Raw genomic sequence first — 15,789 nt, 5'->3', positions numbered from 1 at the left:
GCCCGGCCCTCCGCTCAGCGGTGCCCTCAGGAGCCGGGCGGAGAGGGCGCCGGCGTTGACAGGATGGCCACGCTGTCCTGTGCGGTGAGCCTCCCGGGCAGCATCCCTGTGTCTTCTCCGCCTCGCACCTGCCGGGTGACGGAGTCATTACAGTGTGCACGGCACCCGGACACAGAGACGGTTTCTCTCAGCACTGAGCCCGCCGGGTCCTGGGCCTTGCGGTTCTGAGAGCGGCTTCCCGGGGGGAGAGCACAGATCCGACTGTGTGAGAGCCGACTGTGTCGGGTCCGGCTGTGTCAGGTCCGGCTGTGTCAGGTCCGGCTGTGTGAGAGCCGACTATGTCAGGTCCGGCTGTGTGAGGTCCGACTGTGTCAGGTCCGGCTGTGTCAGGTCCAGCTGTGTCAGGTCCGGCTGTGTGAGAGCCGACTGTGTCAGGTCCAGCTGTGCTGCCGCCCATGTCTGGTTGCAACATCCTGTAGTTTGCACACTGTCACCTTCAGGGGACCCTGGAGAAAGGACACATGGGTCTCTGTTTTATTTCCACAACTACACGGAATCCACAATGACCTCGAAATAAAAAGCTTCACCTAAAAGTAATACACACACATGCACACGCACACACATGCACACGCACACACTCCTCCCCTGGAGGGTCCAGTTGGGGCACAGATGTATCCTTGACACAAGCACTTTCCCATCGGGACCCACCTGCAGCGTCCGCGCCGTCACCAGGCACACACGATGCGGGCTGGGCGTGCTGACCCCGGAGAACATGCGGCACTTTCCGGGAAGGGGTGGCCTCGGTTCCCGGGCAGCCTCAGAGCCACTGCATTGTCCTCGGTCCACACGCTCACCCGCCGCCTCAGGAGGGAGCGGGTGCCGATGGCCAGCGTGCGTGTGCATGGAGCCGTGGGGCTGCGCGTGGAGCCGTGGGGCTGCGCGTGGGGCTCTGGGGCTGCGCGTGGAGCTGTGGGGCTGTGTGTGGGGCCGTGGGGCTGCGCGTGGGGCTGTGGGGCTGTGTGTGGGGCCGTGGGGCTGCGCGTGGGGCTGTGTGTGGGGCTGCGCGTGGGGCTCTGGGGCTGCGCGTGGGGCTGTGGGGCTGCGCCCGGCTTCACCGAACCCCGAGCCCCGTGCCCCCGCCTGGAGGCCGGCAGGCTGGAGCCTTTGAGGTCGTGGGGGAGCCGGTGTCGGAGCGTGGACACGGACCCGGGGGCTGAGAGGAAGGAGAGCCGCCCGGAGACGCCGCCGTCAGCGGATGGAGGTTGCTTTTCCTCGACGCTCTCCAGCCGGTGGGAGCGGCTTCCCTCCCGGAGCGCCAGCAGCCACGGCACCTGCCATGAAGGCGAGAAGGAAGGAGAGAAGGAAGGAAGGAGGGAGAGAAGGAAGGAGAGAAGGAAGGAGGGAGGGAGGGAAGGAAGGAGAGAAGGAAGGAAGGAAGGAAGGAAGGAAGGAAGGAAGGAAGGAAGGAAGGAAGAGAGGGAAGGAAGAAAGAGGGAGGGAGGGAGGAGAGAGGAAGAAAGGAAGGAAGGAAGGAAGGAAGGAAGGAAGGAAGGCGAGAAGGCGCCGTCCTGCTGGACGCCCAGCGGCAGCCGCGAAGGAAATGCCTGGTGGGTTGTCAATATGTGAACAGCTCGTGGGCCTCAGCTGCCACCTATTCCGGCTGGTTCCACAGAACATGAGCCGCCCTCACACCCCTCCGACTGCACAGGCTGCGCCCCGGCGGGCAGCAGCTTCGGGGGGGGCTTGTTTGGGGTGTGGGCTGTTTCATCAGGAGAGGGCATTTTTATGGGACCCAGCCATGCTCGGGTCCCCGCACCCTCGCCGCTGGGTGCCAGGAGACCAAGACACTGCCAGGTGGTGCCAGGGCCCCGGCTGCTCGCCTGACATCTCCCCCTCCACCACCCGCCCCCCGTAACTCTCTGTCTGTGCCAGGAGCTCCTCGGCGTGGTGGCTGGGCGGAGCGGGCGGCCGGCGGTTGGGCAGCGGCGATGGCCGCGCTGTGAGCCCGGCACGTCCTCCTGCGCAGCCGCTGCTGCCAGAGGCAGCCACGGGGGACGGCAGCCACGGGATCAGTGCCGGGCACAGACGCGCCCCCTGGCTGTGCGTGGCCCCCTCCCCGGAAGGTGCTGGAAGCCACACAGCCGGCATGGGCACGACTGTTTCCATGCGCCGCCCCAGGCGTCTGCCGTGGCCGCAGAAAGCCGTCTACCCGGTCACACAACCGCCAGCGGCCCTGACAGCACCGTAAACTGTTTCCTCCGAGCGGCCCTGGGTCCCGGGCCGGCCCGGCACAGGCAGACGCCGCCTCACAACGAGGTGCCAGCGGAGCTGGGGGGGGGGGAGCGGGCCTCGCCCACTGGGACCCTCCTGGGAGCCCCTCACACCCCTCCCACTCACTTCCTTCATTCTGGGACTTTTCAACTGAGCAAAGAAGAAAGTCAGTATTTTTTCCGAAGGTATAAAATCCACAGGAGTTCCTGGGTCAGCAGGTTCAGCAAGAGGGCTCTCTGCCTCACTCCGGCCTCGCCCACCTCCTGCCTCACCCACTCCGGCCTCACCCACTCCAACCTCACCCACTCCGGCCTCGCCCACTCCGGCCTCGCCCACCTCCAACCTCACCCACTCCGGCCTCGCCCACCTCCAACCTCACCCACTCCGGCCTCACCCACTCCGGCCTCGCCCACCTCCAACCTCACCCACTCCGGCCTCGCCCACCTCCGGCCTCACCCACTCCAACCTCACCCACTCCGGCCTCACCCACATCTGGCCTCGCCCACTCCAGCCTCACCCACTCCGGCCTCGCCCACCTCCAACCTCACCCACTCCGGCCTCGCCCACCTCCGGCCTCACCCACTCCGGCCTCGCCCACCTCCAACCTCACCCACTCCGGCCTCGCCCACCTCCGGCCTCGCCCACTCCAGCCTCGCCCACCTCCGGCCTCACCCACTCCGGCCTCACCCACCTCCAACCTCACCCACTCCGGCCTCGCCCACCTCCAACCTCACCCACTCCGGCCTCGCCCACCTCCGGCCTCGCCCACCTCCAACCTCACCCACTCCGGCCTCACCCACTCCGGCCTCGCCCACTCCAACCTCACCCACTCCAACCTCACCCACTCCGGCCTCGCCCAAATCTGGCCTCGCCCACATCTGGCCTCACCCACCTCCGGCCTCACCCACTCCAGCCTCACCCACTCCAACCTCACCCACTCCAACCTCACCCACTCCGGCCTCACCCACTCCAGCCTCACCCACTCCGGCCTCACCCACCTCCAACCTCACCCACTCCAGCCTCGCCCAAATCTGGCCTCACCCACTCCAACCTCACCCACTCCGGCCTCGCCCACATCTGGCCTCGCTCACATCTGGCTTCGCCCACCTCCGGCCTCACCCACTCCAGCCTCACCCACTCCGGCCTCACCCACCTCCAACCTCACCCACTCCAGCCTCGCCCAAATCTGGCCTCGCCCACCTCCGGCCTCACCCATTCCAACCTCACCCATTCCGGCCTCGCCCACATCTGGCCTCGCCCACTCCGGCCCCTCAGAACCACCGTTGACAGCCGGAGGTTCACATCACTCTCTGGGGGGGAGGGTCTCCATCACAGGCAGCCTCTGCACAGACGGCCTTCACGTGGCCTCCTGCCGTGAGCCAGGCCGCGGTGAAGGGGTGCTGGGGGTGACGGCCGTGGCCTCAGTGGCGTGTCTGACCGCCTGACCGTGGACGCGGATGAATGGCTGTGAGAAACCAGCAGCTCACAGGCTCCCGGTTGCAGGCCGGGCTCACAGGCACTGGGGGCGGGTGAGTCGGTGGAACCAGAACCGTGAGGCCCGGACGGCGGTCTCCTGCAGCGCGGGGACGGTGTGACTGTCCGTGAAGTCAGACTCGTGCGGGCAGGCTCAGGGTTGTTGGGGCCCCGATCCCGTGACGGCGGCAGCTCCGCGGCGTAGCCCCTGGTTTGCACGTGGCTCCCGTTGCTGATTAGACTGCAGCCCCCCGCCCCGGCTCCCCCACGCCCAGCCTCTCCCACGCGCAACAGCGACGTGCAGTCCGTGGGGCCGGTGCCCGGTGAGATAAATGAGGCCCAAAGTGCTGAGGATGCGCATTCCGGAAGGAAGAATTAAGCAGGATAAAATGTGAGCGTTTTCTTCCGTTAATTTAAGGAAATCTCTTGGAATGACTCCCGCCCCCAACATTTTTCACCCTAAGTGGATTGCTAACTGCCTCGCTCTGGGCTGAGATGCTGTATCAATATTTTAAAATGTTTTCATGAAAAATGCACACCATCCCGAGAGCTCTGGCGGAGCTTAAACTAAAGCGTGGCTTCAGGTGACGGCACAGGGGGGACCGGCCGCGGGGAGCGCCCGGCAGCAACGCCACCGGCACCGGGCCTCGGGGTACGCACCCTCTGCGGCCCTCACACCCGCGCTGCAGCAACAGCCAGTTTCCGGGTCGGGGTTTCTCTTTGGTTTCTTTTTTTTTAACATATTTTATTGATTTTTTACAGAGAGGAAGGGAGAGAGATAGAGAGTCAGAAACATCGATGAGAGAAACATCGATCAGCTGCCTCCTGCACACCCCCCACAGATGTGCCCGCAACCAAGGTACATGCCCTTGACCGGAATCGAACCTGGGACCTTTCAGTCCGCAGGTCGATGCTCTATCCACTGAGCCAAACCGGTTTCCACGTCGGGTTTCTCTTTCGTTTCTGTAACAGCATTAGGTCGCCTCTCTTAGAGGGAGCGGCAGGGCTCACTCTACACCGACAGCGGGAACTGGGAACTGGGATTGGTCTAGCGAGCGCTGAGTGGAATGTGCTGGGCCTCGCTTGCTGAGCAGGCCCGGGTGCTGTGCAGGCCTCCAGGCTGGGGGCACAGAGGCGCCTGGGAGGAAGGGGTGGGGAGAGGAGGGAGGGAGGGAGGGAAGGAGTGAAGGAGGGAGCGGCCAGTGGCTCCCACGGGTGGACTGGGGCGGGACAGAGGGACCAGGGGTGACCTGGGGAGGGATGGAGGGGCAGCGCCCTCATTCCCCGGCCGCTGTCACACAAAACCCCGCATGTAAGTCACACACGGCACGGGTCCACGTGCAAACCTCCGTGTTCTGTGGGAGAGGAAGGCTTAGGCGGGGGGCCATCGTTACCTTCTTAGGGGTGACGGGAGCTTGGCGAGAACCGAGTACAATCAAGTCTAGAAACAGCCATGGCCGCCCTCCCCCGACAGCGCTGTCCCTCTGACCGCCCCCCCACCGCCCTGTGACCTGAGCCTCGAGGGGCCTGTGGGTGCTGAGCCCGGTGCACCCCGCGTCCACCGCCCTGCCCTCTGTTCGCTTGGGGCTACCCCGGCCCACACCTGCCCCGAGGCCAAGGAGGCTGGTTCGCATCCACATCCCCCGCGGCTCCTGGGAGCCCAAACAGGACCTCATGCTCCCACTGAGCCGCCTCTACCGGCCCCAGGGCAGGTGTCCCGGTCACACTCCTCGGTCCCGCTGCCCTGCCCCCTGCCCCCTGCCCCTGCCCCCTGCCCGGGGCTGCCCTGCCCCCTGCCCCCTGCCCCTACCCCCTGCCCGGGGCTGCCCTCATAGCACAAGCCAGCGCAGTCGATGTGGAGCTGGCGTGTAAAGTGTGTGCCTCGGTCACCACTTCCCGTTAGGGAGCAGCTGGGCCGCGCAGCACGGCAGTGACCAGCGGAAGCGGGGCGGGGCGCCGTGGGGGGCGGGGGGCGGGGGGTGAGCGCCGGCAGGCACCCGGGGCGCCCTGGGGGGCGGGGGGGGCGGGGGGTGAGCGCTGGCAGGCACCCGGGGCGCCGTGGGGGGGGGGGGGGCGGGGGGTGAGCGCCGGCAGGCACCCGGGGCGCCGTGGGGGGCGGGGGGGGGGGGGTGAGCGCCGGCAGGCACCCGGGGCGCCCTGGGGGGCGGGGGGGCGGGGGTGAGCGCCAGCAGGCACCCGGGGCGTGCTGAGCCCGCGATGCTAAACCAGAGATGAGACCCAGCGGCGCGGGGACGGTCAGAGCCCCGAGGACGCTCAGGGAGTGCCGCCTCCCACTTGCAGCCTTAGCGGTCTCCGCTGAGCACCCCAACCCCGGGCACCTCACCCCGCCCGGACCTCAGAGCGCGCGCCCCGGGGCGGGCCTGGGAGCTGGCGGGGCAGCAGGGCTGAGCCGCTCTCCCGCCCCCGGCGCTGCCCGGTGCCCCGGCGCGGTCTTGCAGATGAAGGCCTGTGGGACACGTTCGTGAAGGGCCTCCCCCACAGCGCCACGTCCTACAGCGTCGGCCTGGGCAGGCTCCGGCCGGGCGTGACCTACGAGTTCCGGGTGCTGGCCGTGAACCCGGTGGGCTACGGGGAGCCCAGCAGCCCGTCCGCGGCCGTGTCAGGTAGGTGCCCCGGACGGCGCGCTGGTCGGGGAGGGAGGCCCTGGGTGTGCAGGCGCCCCCGCAGGAGGGGGGGTGGCCCCGCGTCCTCACTGCCCCAGCGTGGCCTGTGCCCCGGGAGCAGGGGCCGCTCTGGGTGAGGTCAGAGCTCAGGGCTCCCGGGGTGGCAGCTGAGCACCCACAGCTCCCTGCAGGGCACACGGAGGAGCCCGGGCCTCCGGCACCTTCCAGACACCGCCTCCGCCCCTCAGGGTTTATAGCAGGATCCACGGGAGATGCCCCCCGCCCCAAGCACCGTGTCCCTGAGCCTCTCCAGTCGTTTCTGAGAAAACATCTGGAAGGGGCTGTTGCTCCGTTCGGCTTTGCAGACGTGAACTAAATAAATAAGATACAACCCAGCAGGGGGGCGGGGGAGGCCAGCAGGTACCCAGGGAGCCCCTCCGCCCGCGGTGCCTGCACCCGGCCCTTCCAGGCAGGTGTGGGTGCCCCCGCCGGCTGTGAGCGGTCAGCTCGGGGCCCGCTGGGCTCCGTCTGTCCCCACAGGCTTTTAGGGGGACCCCTGGCTGCCCTGAGAAGCTCTCTCTGGCGGCCATGTGAAGCTTGGACTTGAGTTGCGTTGGCCGGGCGGGCAGGGGCTGCCGGGGCCCAGGTGGAGGCGGGTGCCAGGGAGGCGGGAATCGGAGGGACCGAGGGGCCGACACTTGGAGAGGGGCCTCCGGCCACGTGGCTCCTTCTTCCCCGAACCCCGACACCAGGGGGCAGACTGGACCCCGAGGTCAGGACGGGTCTGGGAGAGCACGGCTGGCGGGGGAGGGGGGCCCGAGCCGGTCCCGGGCCCGGCCACATCCTGACCCACGGGTCCTGGGCGAGGCCGAGGCTTCTGCCGAGCTCACACGTGCCCGTCTGCCCGCAGCGCAAGCGGACACCCCGTTCTACGAGGAGTGGTGGTTCCTGCTGGTGATGGCGCTGTCCAGCCTGCTCATCCTGCTGCTGGTGGCCCTCGCCCTGGTGCTGCGCGGGCAGAGCCGGGGGCACCGGAGCTGCGGCACAGGTGGGCGCCCCCACCCCGCTCACCCCCACCCCCACCCCGGCCCCCAGGAGAGCTGGGCGAGGCTGTGCCGTGTCCCCTGCCCGCCCTGCCGCGGCGGGGACAGACCAGCAGGCCTGTTCTGGAGGCCAGGCCTGCCCTCCGAGTAGCCGTGTGTGCGGATGCGCCATCGGGACCTTGGGCCTCTGAGTCCCCTGTGCCCATCTGCCCACGGCTCGCTCGCAGCAGCAGGTCTGAGTCTGAGGACAGGCCGGCTCCCTCCGCCCTCGGCCCAGCCGGAGCCACGGGCTCGGTGCCTGGCGCGGTGGGTGCCGGCAGGGGTTTGCAGCTAGAGGAGTCGCCGTTGTTAGAGAAGGACTGGGCCTGGGCGAGGCCGCCACGGGAGCGCACCCTCCGTGCGGCTCCATGGACGGGAGGCACAGCGGGGCCGGAGCCGGGACATGTGGCCCCGGCAGGGAGGCAGGAGCCGCCGGTGCCATGGCGCTGTGCACTGGCGCCTGAGCCTGGCACACTTGGCGCTGTTCATTGTCCTCCACGCAGGTTCTCACCGCTGCCCGCGGGCCCCTCCTCACGTGACCAGAGCGCTGAGCTCCAAGCCGCCCCCCCTCCAGCTGGGCCCAGTGCTCCGGGGTCTCCAGGCCCCGACAGGACCTGCCCGAGCCCCGCGCCATCCCGTGGGCTCCCCCGTCAGCTCGCCTGTCCCCAGGAGAGGGGACCCACAGGGCTGTCCCCCAGAGGAGCCGCCTCAGCCCTCTGCGCGGGAGGGGCCTCGCGGTCCCCCCAGCAGCACGGCCCTGGCCCTGCGGAAGGGTGAATGGCGCCCAGAGCACCTCCCTCCCTCACGGCCGCTCCAGTGCCCTTAGCACGCGGCCCTCCGCCCGGGAAAGGGCTGCTGTTCTCTGTGGCCTCGCCTCTAGCGGGGCTCCTGTCAGGCTCGCCGCGGGAGCTGCTGTAGGAACGCCGTCCCGTCCACGGGGCCCTGGGCAGGGACGGCTCCGCTTCCCTCTCTCCCGCCCAGAAAGCGGGACTGAAAGCCAGCGCTGCCGCAGCCCTGCCCCCGCTCACCCTGGGCTAGTCACTTACCCCAGCGGTCGGCAAACTGATCCGTCCACAGAGCCAAATGTCAACAGCACAACGATTGACATTTCTTTTGAGAGCCACATTTTTTAAACTTAAACTTCTTCTAACGCCACTTCTTCAAAATAGACTCGCCCAGGCCGTGGTATTTTGTGGAAGAGCCACACTCAAGGGGCCAAAGAGCCGCATGTGGCTCATGAGCCGCAGTTTGCCGACCACGGGGTTAACCTAACTGAAGCCTCGGGGAGAAGATTCGTCCACCACAATGTCCCCTCCCTGCGGGGACACGCAGGCCTGGCCTCCGGGCACAGCTCTGCCCGCCCCTCCTCCACTCACAGCCCCATCCCCCTCTCCAGCCCCATCCCCTCTCTCCAGCCCCATCCCCCCTCTCCAGCCCCATCCCCCCTCTCCAGCCCCATCCTCTCTCTCCAGCCCCATCCCCCTCACCAGCCCCTTCCCCCCTCTCCAGCCCCTCCTCTACTCGCCAGCCCCATCCTCTCTCTCCAGCCCCATCCTCTCTCTCCAGCCCCATCCCCCCTCCCCAGCCCCTTCTCCCTCCCCAGCCCCATCCCCCCTCACCAGCCCCATCCCCCCTCTCCAGCCCCTTCCCCCCCTCCCCAGCCCCATCCCCCCTCTCCAGCCCTTTCCCCCCTCTCCAGCCCCATCCCCCCTCCCCAGCCCCTTCTCCCTCTCCAGCCCCTTCCCCTTCACCAGCCCCTTCCCCCCTCTCCAGCCCCATCCCCCTCACCAGCCCCTTCCCCCCTCTCCAGCCCCTTCCCCCTCACCAGCCCCTTCCCCCCTCTCCAGCCCCTCCTCCACTCACCAGCCCCATCCTCTCTCTCCAGCCCCATCCCCCCTCTCCAGCCCCTTCCCCCCTCCCCAGCCCCATCCCCCCTCACCAGCCCCATCCCCCCTCTCCAGCCCCTCCTCCACTTGCCAGCCCCATCCTCTCTCTCCAGCCCCTTCTCCCTCACCAGCCCCATCCCCCCTCTCCAGCCCCTCCTCCACTCGCCAGCCCCATCCTCTCTCTCCAGCCCCATCCCCCCTCTCCAGCCCCAGCCCCCTCTCCAGCCCCATCCCCCCTCCCCAGCCCCATCCCCCCTCACCAGCCCCATCCCCCTCACCAGCCCCTTCCCCCCTCTCCAGCCCCATCCCCCTCACCAGCCCCATCCCCCCTCTCCAGCCCCATCCCCCTCTCCAACCCCATCCCCCCTCTCCAGCCCCATCCCCCCTCTCCAGCCCCATCCCCTTCTCCAGCCCCATCCCCCTCTCCAGCCCCATCCCCCTCTCCAGCCCCATCCCCCTCTCCAGCCCCATCCCCCCTCTCCAGCCCCATCCCCCCTCTCCAGCCCCTTCCCCCCTCTCCAGCCCCATCCCCCCTCCCCAGCCCCTTCTCCCTCTCCAGCCCCATCCCCCTCACCAGCCCCTTCCCCCCTCTCCAGCCCCATCCCCCTCACCAGCCCCTTCCCCCCTCTCCAGCCCCTTCCCCCTCACCAGCCCCTTCCCCCCTCTCCAGCCCCATCCCCCTCACCAGCCCCTTCCCCCCTCTCCAGCCCCTTCCCCCTCACCAGCCCCTTCCCCCCTCTCCAGCCCCTCCTCCACTCGCCAGCCCCATCCTCTCTCTCCAGCCCCATCCCCCCTCTCCAGCCCCTTCCCCCCTCCCCAGCCCCATCCCCCCTCACCAGCCCCATCCCCCCTCTCCAGCCCCTCCTCCACTTGCCAGCCCCATCCTCTCTCTCCAGCCCCTTCTCCCTCACCAGCCCCATCCCCCCTCTCCAGCCCCTCCTCCACTCGCCAGCCCCATCCTCTCTCTCCAGCCCCATCCCCCCTCTCCAGCCCCATCCCCCTCTCCAGCCCCTTCCCCCTCACCAGCCCCTTCCCCCCTCTCCAGCCCCTCCTCCACTCGCCAGCCCCATCCTCTCTCTCCAGCCCCATCCTCTCTCTCCAGCCCCATCCCCCCTCACCAGCCCCATCCCTCCTCTCCAGCCCCTTCCCCCCCTCCCCAGCCCCATCCCCCCTCACCAGCCCCATCCCGCCTCTCCAGCCCCATCCCCCCTCTCCAACCCCATCCCCCTCACCAGCCCCTTCCCCCTCACCAGCCCCTTCCCCCCTCTCCAGCCCCTCCTCCACTCGCCAGCCCCATCCTCTCTCTCCAGCCCCATCCCCCCTCACCAGCCCCATCCCCCCTTTCCAGCCCCATCCCTCCTCTCCAGCCCCTTCCCCCCTCACCAGTCCCATCCCCCCTCTCCAGTCCCATCCCCCCTCTCCAGTCCCATCCCCCCTCTCCAGCCCCATCCCCCCTCTCCAGTCCCATCCCCCCTCTCCAGCCCCATCCCCCCTCTCCAGCCCCATCCCCCCTCTCCAGCCCCATCCCCCTCTCCAGCCCCATCCCCCTCTCCAGCCCCTCCCCCCCTCACCAGCCACGGAGGCTCCCACGTGCCACTCTGTTCTGCTGGCGTTTCACTCCCACACAGACAGAGCATTGGGCATGTTGAGGGTGCGAGGTCCCCTGAGAGGGGACCCTGAGGTTGGAAATGGGGGTGAGTTGCACGGGCCCATGGAGGCCCTGGCCTGGGCTCAGCTCTGTCCCCAAGGCTGGCGTGGCGGGAGCCCAACACAGGGTCACCGAGCGGTTTGCGGTCTGTTTTGCCTGGAACTTACGGTCTGGTCAGGGGAGCAGAGGCGGGCAAGGAGAAGCAAGCACACGCGTGTGTGACACATGCAGTGGGGGCGGGTACCTGGGGGCTCCTCTGGGGGAGGGGATTGCTCTTTCGGGGCCTGGAAAATTCTCTCTGGTCTCCTGACCCGTGAGCCGTGATCTGAAGGAAGGGCCAATATGCCAGGAGATAGGGGGTCTGGCGCCTGGGGGGCTGGGGGCTGGGGGCTCTGCACGGAGCCCTCACTCGGAGGGGCTGGGGGCTGGGGGGGGCTGGGGGCTGGGGGCTGGGGCTCAGCTCGGAGGCCTCCCTCGGGGGGCTGGGGGCTGGGGCTCAGCTCGGAGGCCTCCCTCGGGGGACTGGGGGCTGGGGGCTCAGCTCGGAGCCCTCCCTCGGGGGGCTGGGGGCTGGGGCTCTGACGGAGACCCACTCGCGGGCCTGGCCCGGCCGCAGGGAAGAGCGTCCCCAACATGGAGGAGTCTGTGACCCTGGACAACGGGGGCTTCGCCGCCTTGGAGCTCCACAGCCGCCACCTCGGTGTCAAGAACACCTTCTCCAAGAAGAACGGGACCAGGTAGGACCGCACGTCCACGGTCCCGGCCGGCCGGGCAGCGCTGAGCCGGGGGCCGGCGGGGAGGGGCTGAGTGTGAGGAGGGCCGGTCCCAGGGGTGTGGGGCCTCTGTCAGCGGAGCCCTGGGTGAGGGAACCCCGCTTCACGGGGTGCCGCCTGAAGCCACGCAGTGTCAGCGGCGTGATTCCCCCCACTCAGCCTGACGGGGGGAGGGGGTGACGGGGGGTGACGGGGGGCGGGGGGGGGGAAGCCGCGGGGATCCTTGCCCAGGGCGCCTCACCAGCCTGGTCCCCGCAGGTCCCCGCCCCGGCCCAGCCCCGGCGGCCTGCACTACTCGGACGAGGACCTGGGCGGCACGTACAACGGGGCGGCGCTGAGCGAGAGCGTGCACCTCGCGGAGGAGGCGGAGGGCGCGTCGGGGTCCGAGGTCAGTGCCTCGCTCTGGTCTCCTCCTCCTCTCGGGACCAACGCCGTTTACAGCCGGGAAGGGGAAGGGGGAGGGGAAGGGGAAGGGGGAGGGGCGCCGGGCCAGACGAGGCCCCGGGTACCCCAGCCCCTCCAGGGCCGGGCGGTGGGTGCCTCTCCGGAGACCTGCGTCCACCCAGGGCGTGGCCACGCGCCCATGGGACCTCACGGGTCACGGTCCCCGGCCCCAGGCGGCACCCAGACGGGTCACGTGCCCAAAGCGGCCTCAGGTCTGCACCCCGTTCTCATCCCGCTGTCCCCAGAGCAGACCCGAGTGTCCTGGGTGACAGGGCTGGTGGCTCTGGGCCTGGGCCTGCGATGTGGGGCGCCAGGCTCACGCCCCCAGGACTCCCCCTCACCTCCCCCCGCCCCGTTCCTGCCCCTGTGCTGCGGAGGGGATTCCCACGGCCCCGGCTCAGTCCGCAGGGCCTGAGCTCCTGTCCTCCCCAGCAACCGGGTCTCGCCCCGAGGGAGCGTGCCCTGCTGGGCCCCCAGGCCCCGGCCTCCTGCGTGTGGGGCGTTCATCCTAGAGCTGAGTGGTCTGCAGGCTCAGCGGGGGCGCGAGGCCCAGCCCCCCACCCTCCCGCCCACAGTCTCACTTCCCCAGCAGAGCAGCCGACCCAGCGCCTGGGAGCGCCCGTCAGCTCTGCCAGGCCTCAAGGGTCACCAGGCTGTTGCCTGGGCGTGTCGGCCCACCCCCCTCTCGGCATTCCTCCTCTAAATCTGCATTTATCCTAAAATAAGCCTCACCCTCACTGTGACCTGAATCAGGCCTCATTGGGCCCGAGGCCTGGTGACATGGCCCTTAAGGTGTGGCTCGGAATGAGCTCCCAGGAGGGGACGGCAGGCGGCCACGTCTCACGTGCTCTGCTCGGGTTCTGCTTACGAATCCACGGGTCCGGCTGCACCCCAGCCCAGGGCTCGGGGAGGCAGCCCAGCGCCCAGCGCCCAGCGCCCAGGTGTCCTGCAAGGTCCCTCTGTCCTAACCAGGGCCGTCGGGGGACCCCTGCCTAGAATGGAGGCCAGCAGGTGGGCGGGACTGCCAGCCGCTGCCCCGGCCCAGCCCACCCCTCGGTCAGGGGCCCGTGGAGAGGCCTCATCTTCTGGGCCCCTCTGCCCGGGCGCTGCCTCGTCCCCCGAGCCGTGGCAGGAGGGGGGCCACGGGTCGGCTCAGACCCTGCCCTTCTCCGTAAGCCTCGTGCCCGTGTCCCTCTGCTCAGTAAATGGTTGCTCGTAGAATAATTTCCACCTAAATCCTGGGCCCACGGGAGGGCCTGCCGGGCCGCCTCTCCCAGCCACTCGGAAGCACCTTCTGCACCCACAGCTGACGGGACGGGAGGGACGGGAGGGAGGGCGGGGCCTGGGCCCCTTTCCTGGAGGCCCTGACTTCCGGCCGGGCCTTCGTGCTCCTGTTCAGAGGCTGTGGCGTCACAGACTGTCCGCCGGGCCAGGACCTGGGCAGGGCCTGAGGCCGAGGGCCGGCGGCGCTCCCCGAGCCTCGCCCAGAGGCCGCCGTGACGGGGGGACTCACTGCCACGGGGCTGGTCCTGCCAGAGCACCTGCCACTGCCCCGTCCACTGCCCGAGGCCGGGGGAGGCGTGACTGTCTGCCCCCGTCAGTCAGGGTGCGGCCCGGGGCCACAGGGCAGGGACGCAGGGTGACCATCCCCATGACCACCCCGCGGCCTCCCCTCCCCGTGCTCACATCTGCTCCCCCCCCCCCCAGGGCACCGACTCGGAGTCGGAGGACGCGCGCCCCCAGCACTCCTTCGTCAACCACTACCTGAGCGACCCCACCTACCACCACTCCTGGAAGCGCCAGGCCCCGGGCGGGCGGGCGGCCCCGCACAGGTACGAGGCGGTGGCGGGGGCCGAGGCCCCGCTCCTGCACACGGTGGTCACCACCCAGAGCGCCGTGTTCGCGCCCGCGGCCCCCGGCGCCCGGACCCCGCTCACCGGCTTCTCCTCCTTCGTGTGACGCCGCCAGGGCCGCCGCGGGACCCGGAGTCCGTTTTGTTCGGAATCGACTCCGATGACTGAGCTCGGTTTCTGTTCCGAGGGGCCTGCGCGGCCAGCTCGCCGTGAACGCGGGTCCCTGGACGTGTCAGGAGGCGGGGCTGTTTCTTTTCTTTTCCCGAGGAGGCGTGTCCTGGACCGCAGAGCCTCCAGCGGGCGCCCCAACAGGAGGTGGGGGGAGGAGGGTCAAGGGAGACCCTGCCGGCCTCCGGCCTCGGCCTGCCCTCCTCCTCGGCCCCTGCCCACCACCCGCTCACCCGGCAGTTTCCGGTGGAGGAACCAGCTGGACGGGCAGGAGGCTGGGTGCTGCCCTCCCGCTGCGACGCGGTCACCCTGTCCCCGGGGCGGAGCGCGGGCTCCCTCCTTCCTCCTTCCTGGACGGACAGCAGGGCCCCGAGCCCGGCCGCCGAGTGACCGCAGCCGGCTCTCCGAGGCCGGGCAGAGCCCTTGTGTGTGAGGTGCGTTGTCAGCCAGAGTATTTTTAAATCTTTTTATCTTTTTTTAAAATATGTCACATGAAGTGAATGCGTCTCCGCTGTCTCCAGTGCCTTTCATTCGCTGTTTAGCTTTGTACACGGGGAAGCCAGCAGCGCGCCTCCAAATAAAGCAAGTGGCTCTGAGCAAAGGGGTCCTGAATCGCCTCATGGACCCGGCTCCCCACACCACCCCGACCGTGCACCCCAGCCCCTGAGCATGCACACCAGCCCCCGACTGTGCACCCAGCCCCCCGACCATGCACCCCAGCCCCTGAGCATGCACACCAGCCCCCGACTGTGCACACCAGCCCCCCGACTGTGCACCCCAGCCCCCGACCATGCACCCCAGCCCTCTACCTCCATGCCAGGCCCCCAACCATGCACCCCAGCCCCCGACCATGCACCCCAGCCCCTGAGCATGCACACCAGCCCCCCGACTGTGCACCCAGCCCCCCGACCATGCACCCCAGCCCCCTACCTCCATGCCAGGCCCCCGACCGTGCACACCAGCCCCCCAACTATGCACCCAGCCCCCCGACCATGCACCCCAGCCCCCCGACTGTGCACCCCAGCCCCCGACCATGCACCCCAGCCCCCTACTTCCATGCCAGGCCCCCGACCGTGCACCCCAGCCCCCCAACCATGCACCCCAGCCCCTCGATTGTGCACCCCAGCCCCCTACCTGCACGCCAGGCCCCACCAGGTTGCTCCTTGCACACCTGGCCCCTCGGTGCTCGAGGCCTGGTCCTTCCTCCGAGCCTCCTGGCGGCGCCCCTCCGCTGCTTCCGGACCGCGGGTGCGGCTGCCGGCCCTTCCGCTGATCTCAGGCCGCTTTATCGGCCTCACGCGTTTTCTGGGAACGTTTGTGCCCGTTGCTGATTGTCCCGTTAGGCTTCTAGCTACAAGGAACCAGCAGGAAGTGGGCTGGAAAGCTAAGCCCGCCATCGCTGGCATCAGCCCCTCCCATTCCTGCTGCAGCCCAGGCAGCAGGCCAGGTGCGCAGTCCCCCGACCCAGGTGTCCCATCCCTGCCCCCCCCCGACCCAGGGGTCCCATCCCCCCCTCCCAGCCCAGGTGTCCCAACCCCCCCCCCCCGGCCCAGGGGTCCCATCCCCA

At 69.2% G+C, this 15,789-nt stretch overlaps 1 protein-coding gene across 1 annotated transcript in view; it reads left to right on the top strand.

Moving 5' to 3' along the window:
* SDK1 (sidekick cell adhesion molecule 1) overlaps window positions 1-14,665 on the top strand; it is a 190,626-nt gene extending 175,961 nt beyond the window's left edge. The window contains exons 38-42 of the mRNA XM_054716758.1: window positions 6,204-6,368; window positions 7,279-7,416; window positions 11,601-11,721; window positions 12,016-12,145; window positions 13,909-14,665. Coding sequence (XP_054572733.1) covers window positions 6,204-6,368; window positions 7,279-7,416; window positions 11,601-11,721; window positions 12,016-12,145; window positions 13,909-14,160 — 806 coding nt within the window. The 3' untranslated portion in view covers window positions 14,161-14,665. The remainder of the gene's footprint in view (window positions 1-6,203; window positions 6,369-7,278; window positions 7,417-11,600; window positions 11,722-12,015; window positions 12,146-13,908) is intronic.
* Window positions 14,666-15,789: the final 1,124 nt, after the last annotated feature.

This window comes from Eptesicus fuscus, chromosome 6 (genome assembly GCF_027574615.1).
Source record: "Eptesicus fuscus isolate TK198812 chromosome 6, DD_ASM_mEF_20220401, whole genome shotgun sequence".
Lineage (NCBI taxonomy): Eukaryota > Metazoa > Chordata > Mammalia > Chiroptera > Vespertilionidae > Eptesicus > Eptesicus fuscus.
This window is presented reverse-complemented; position numbering and strand designations above follow the sequence as displayed.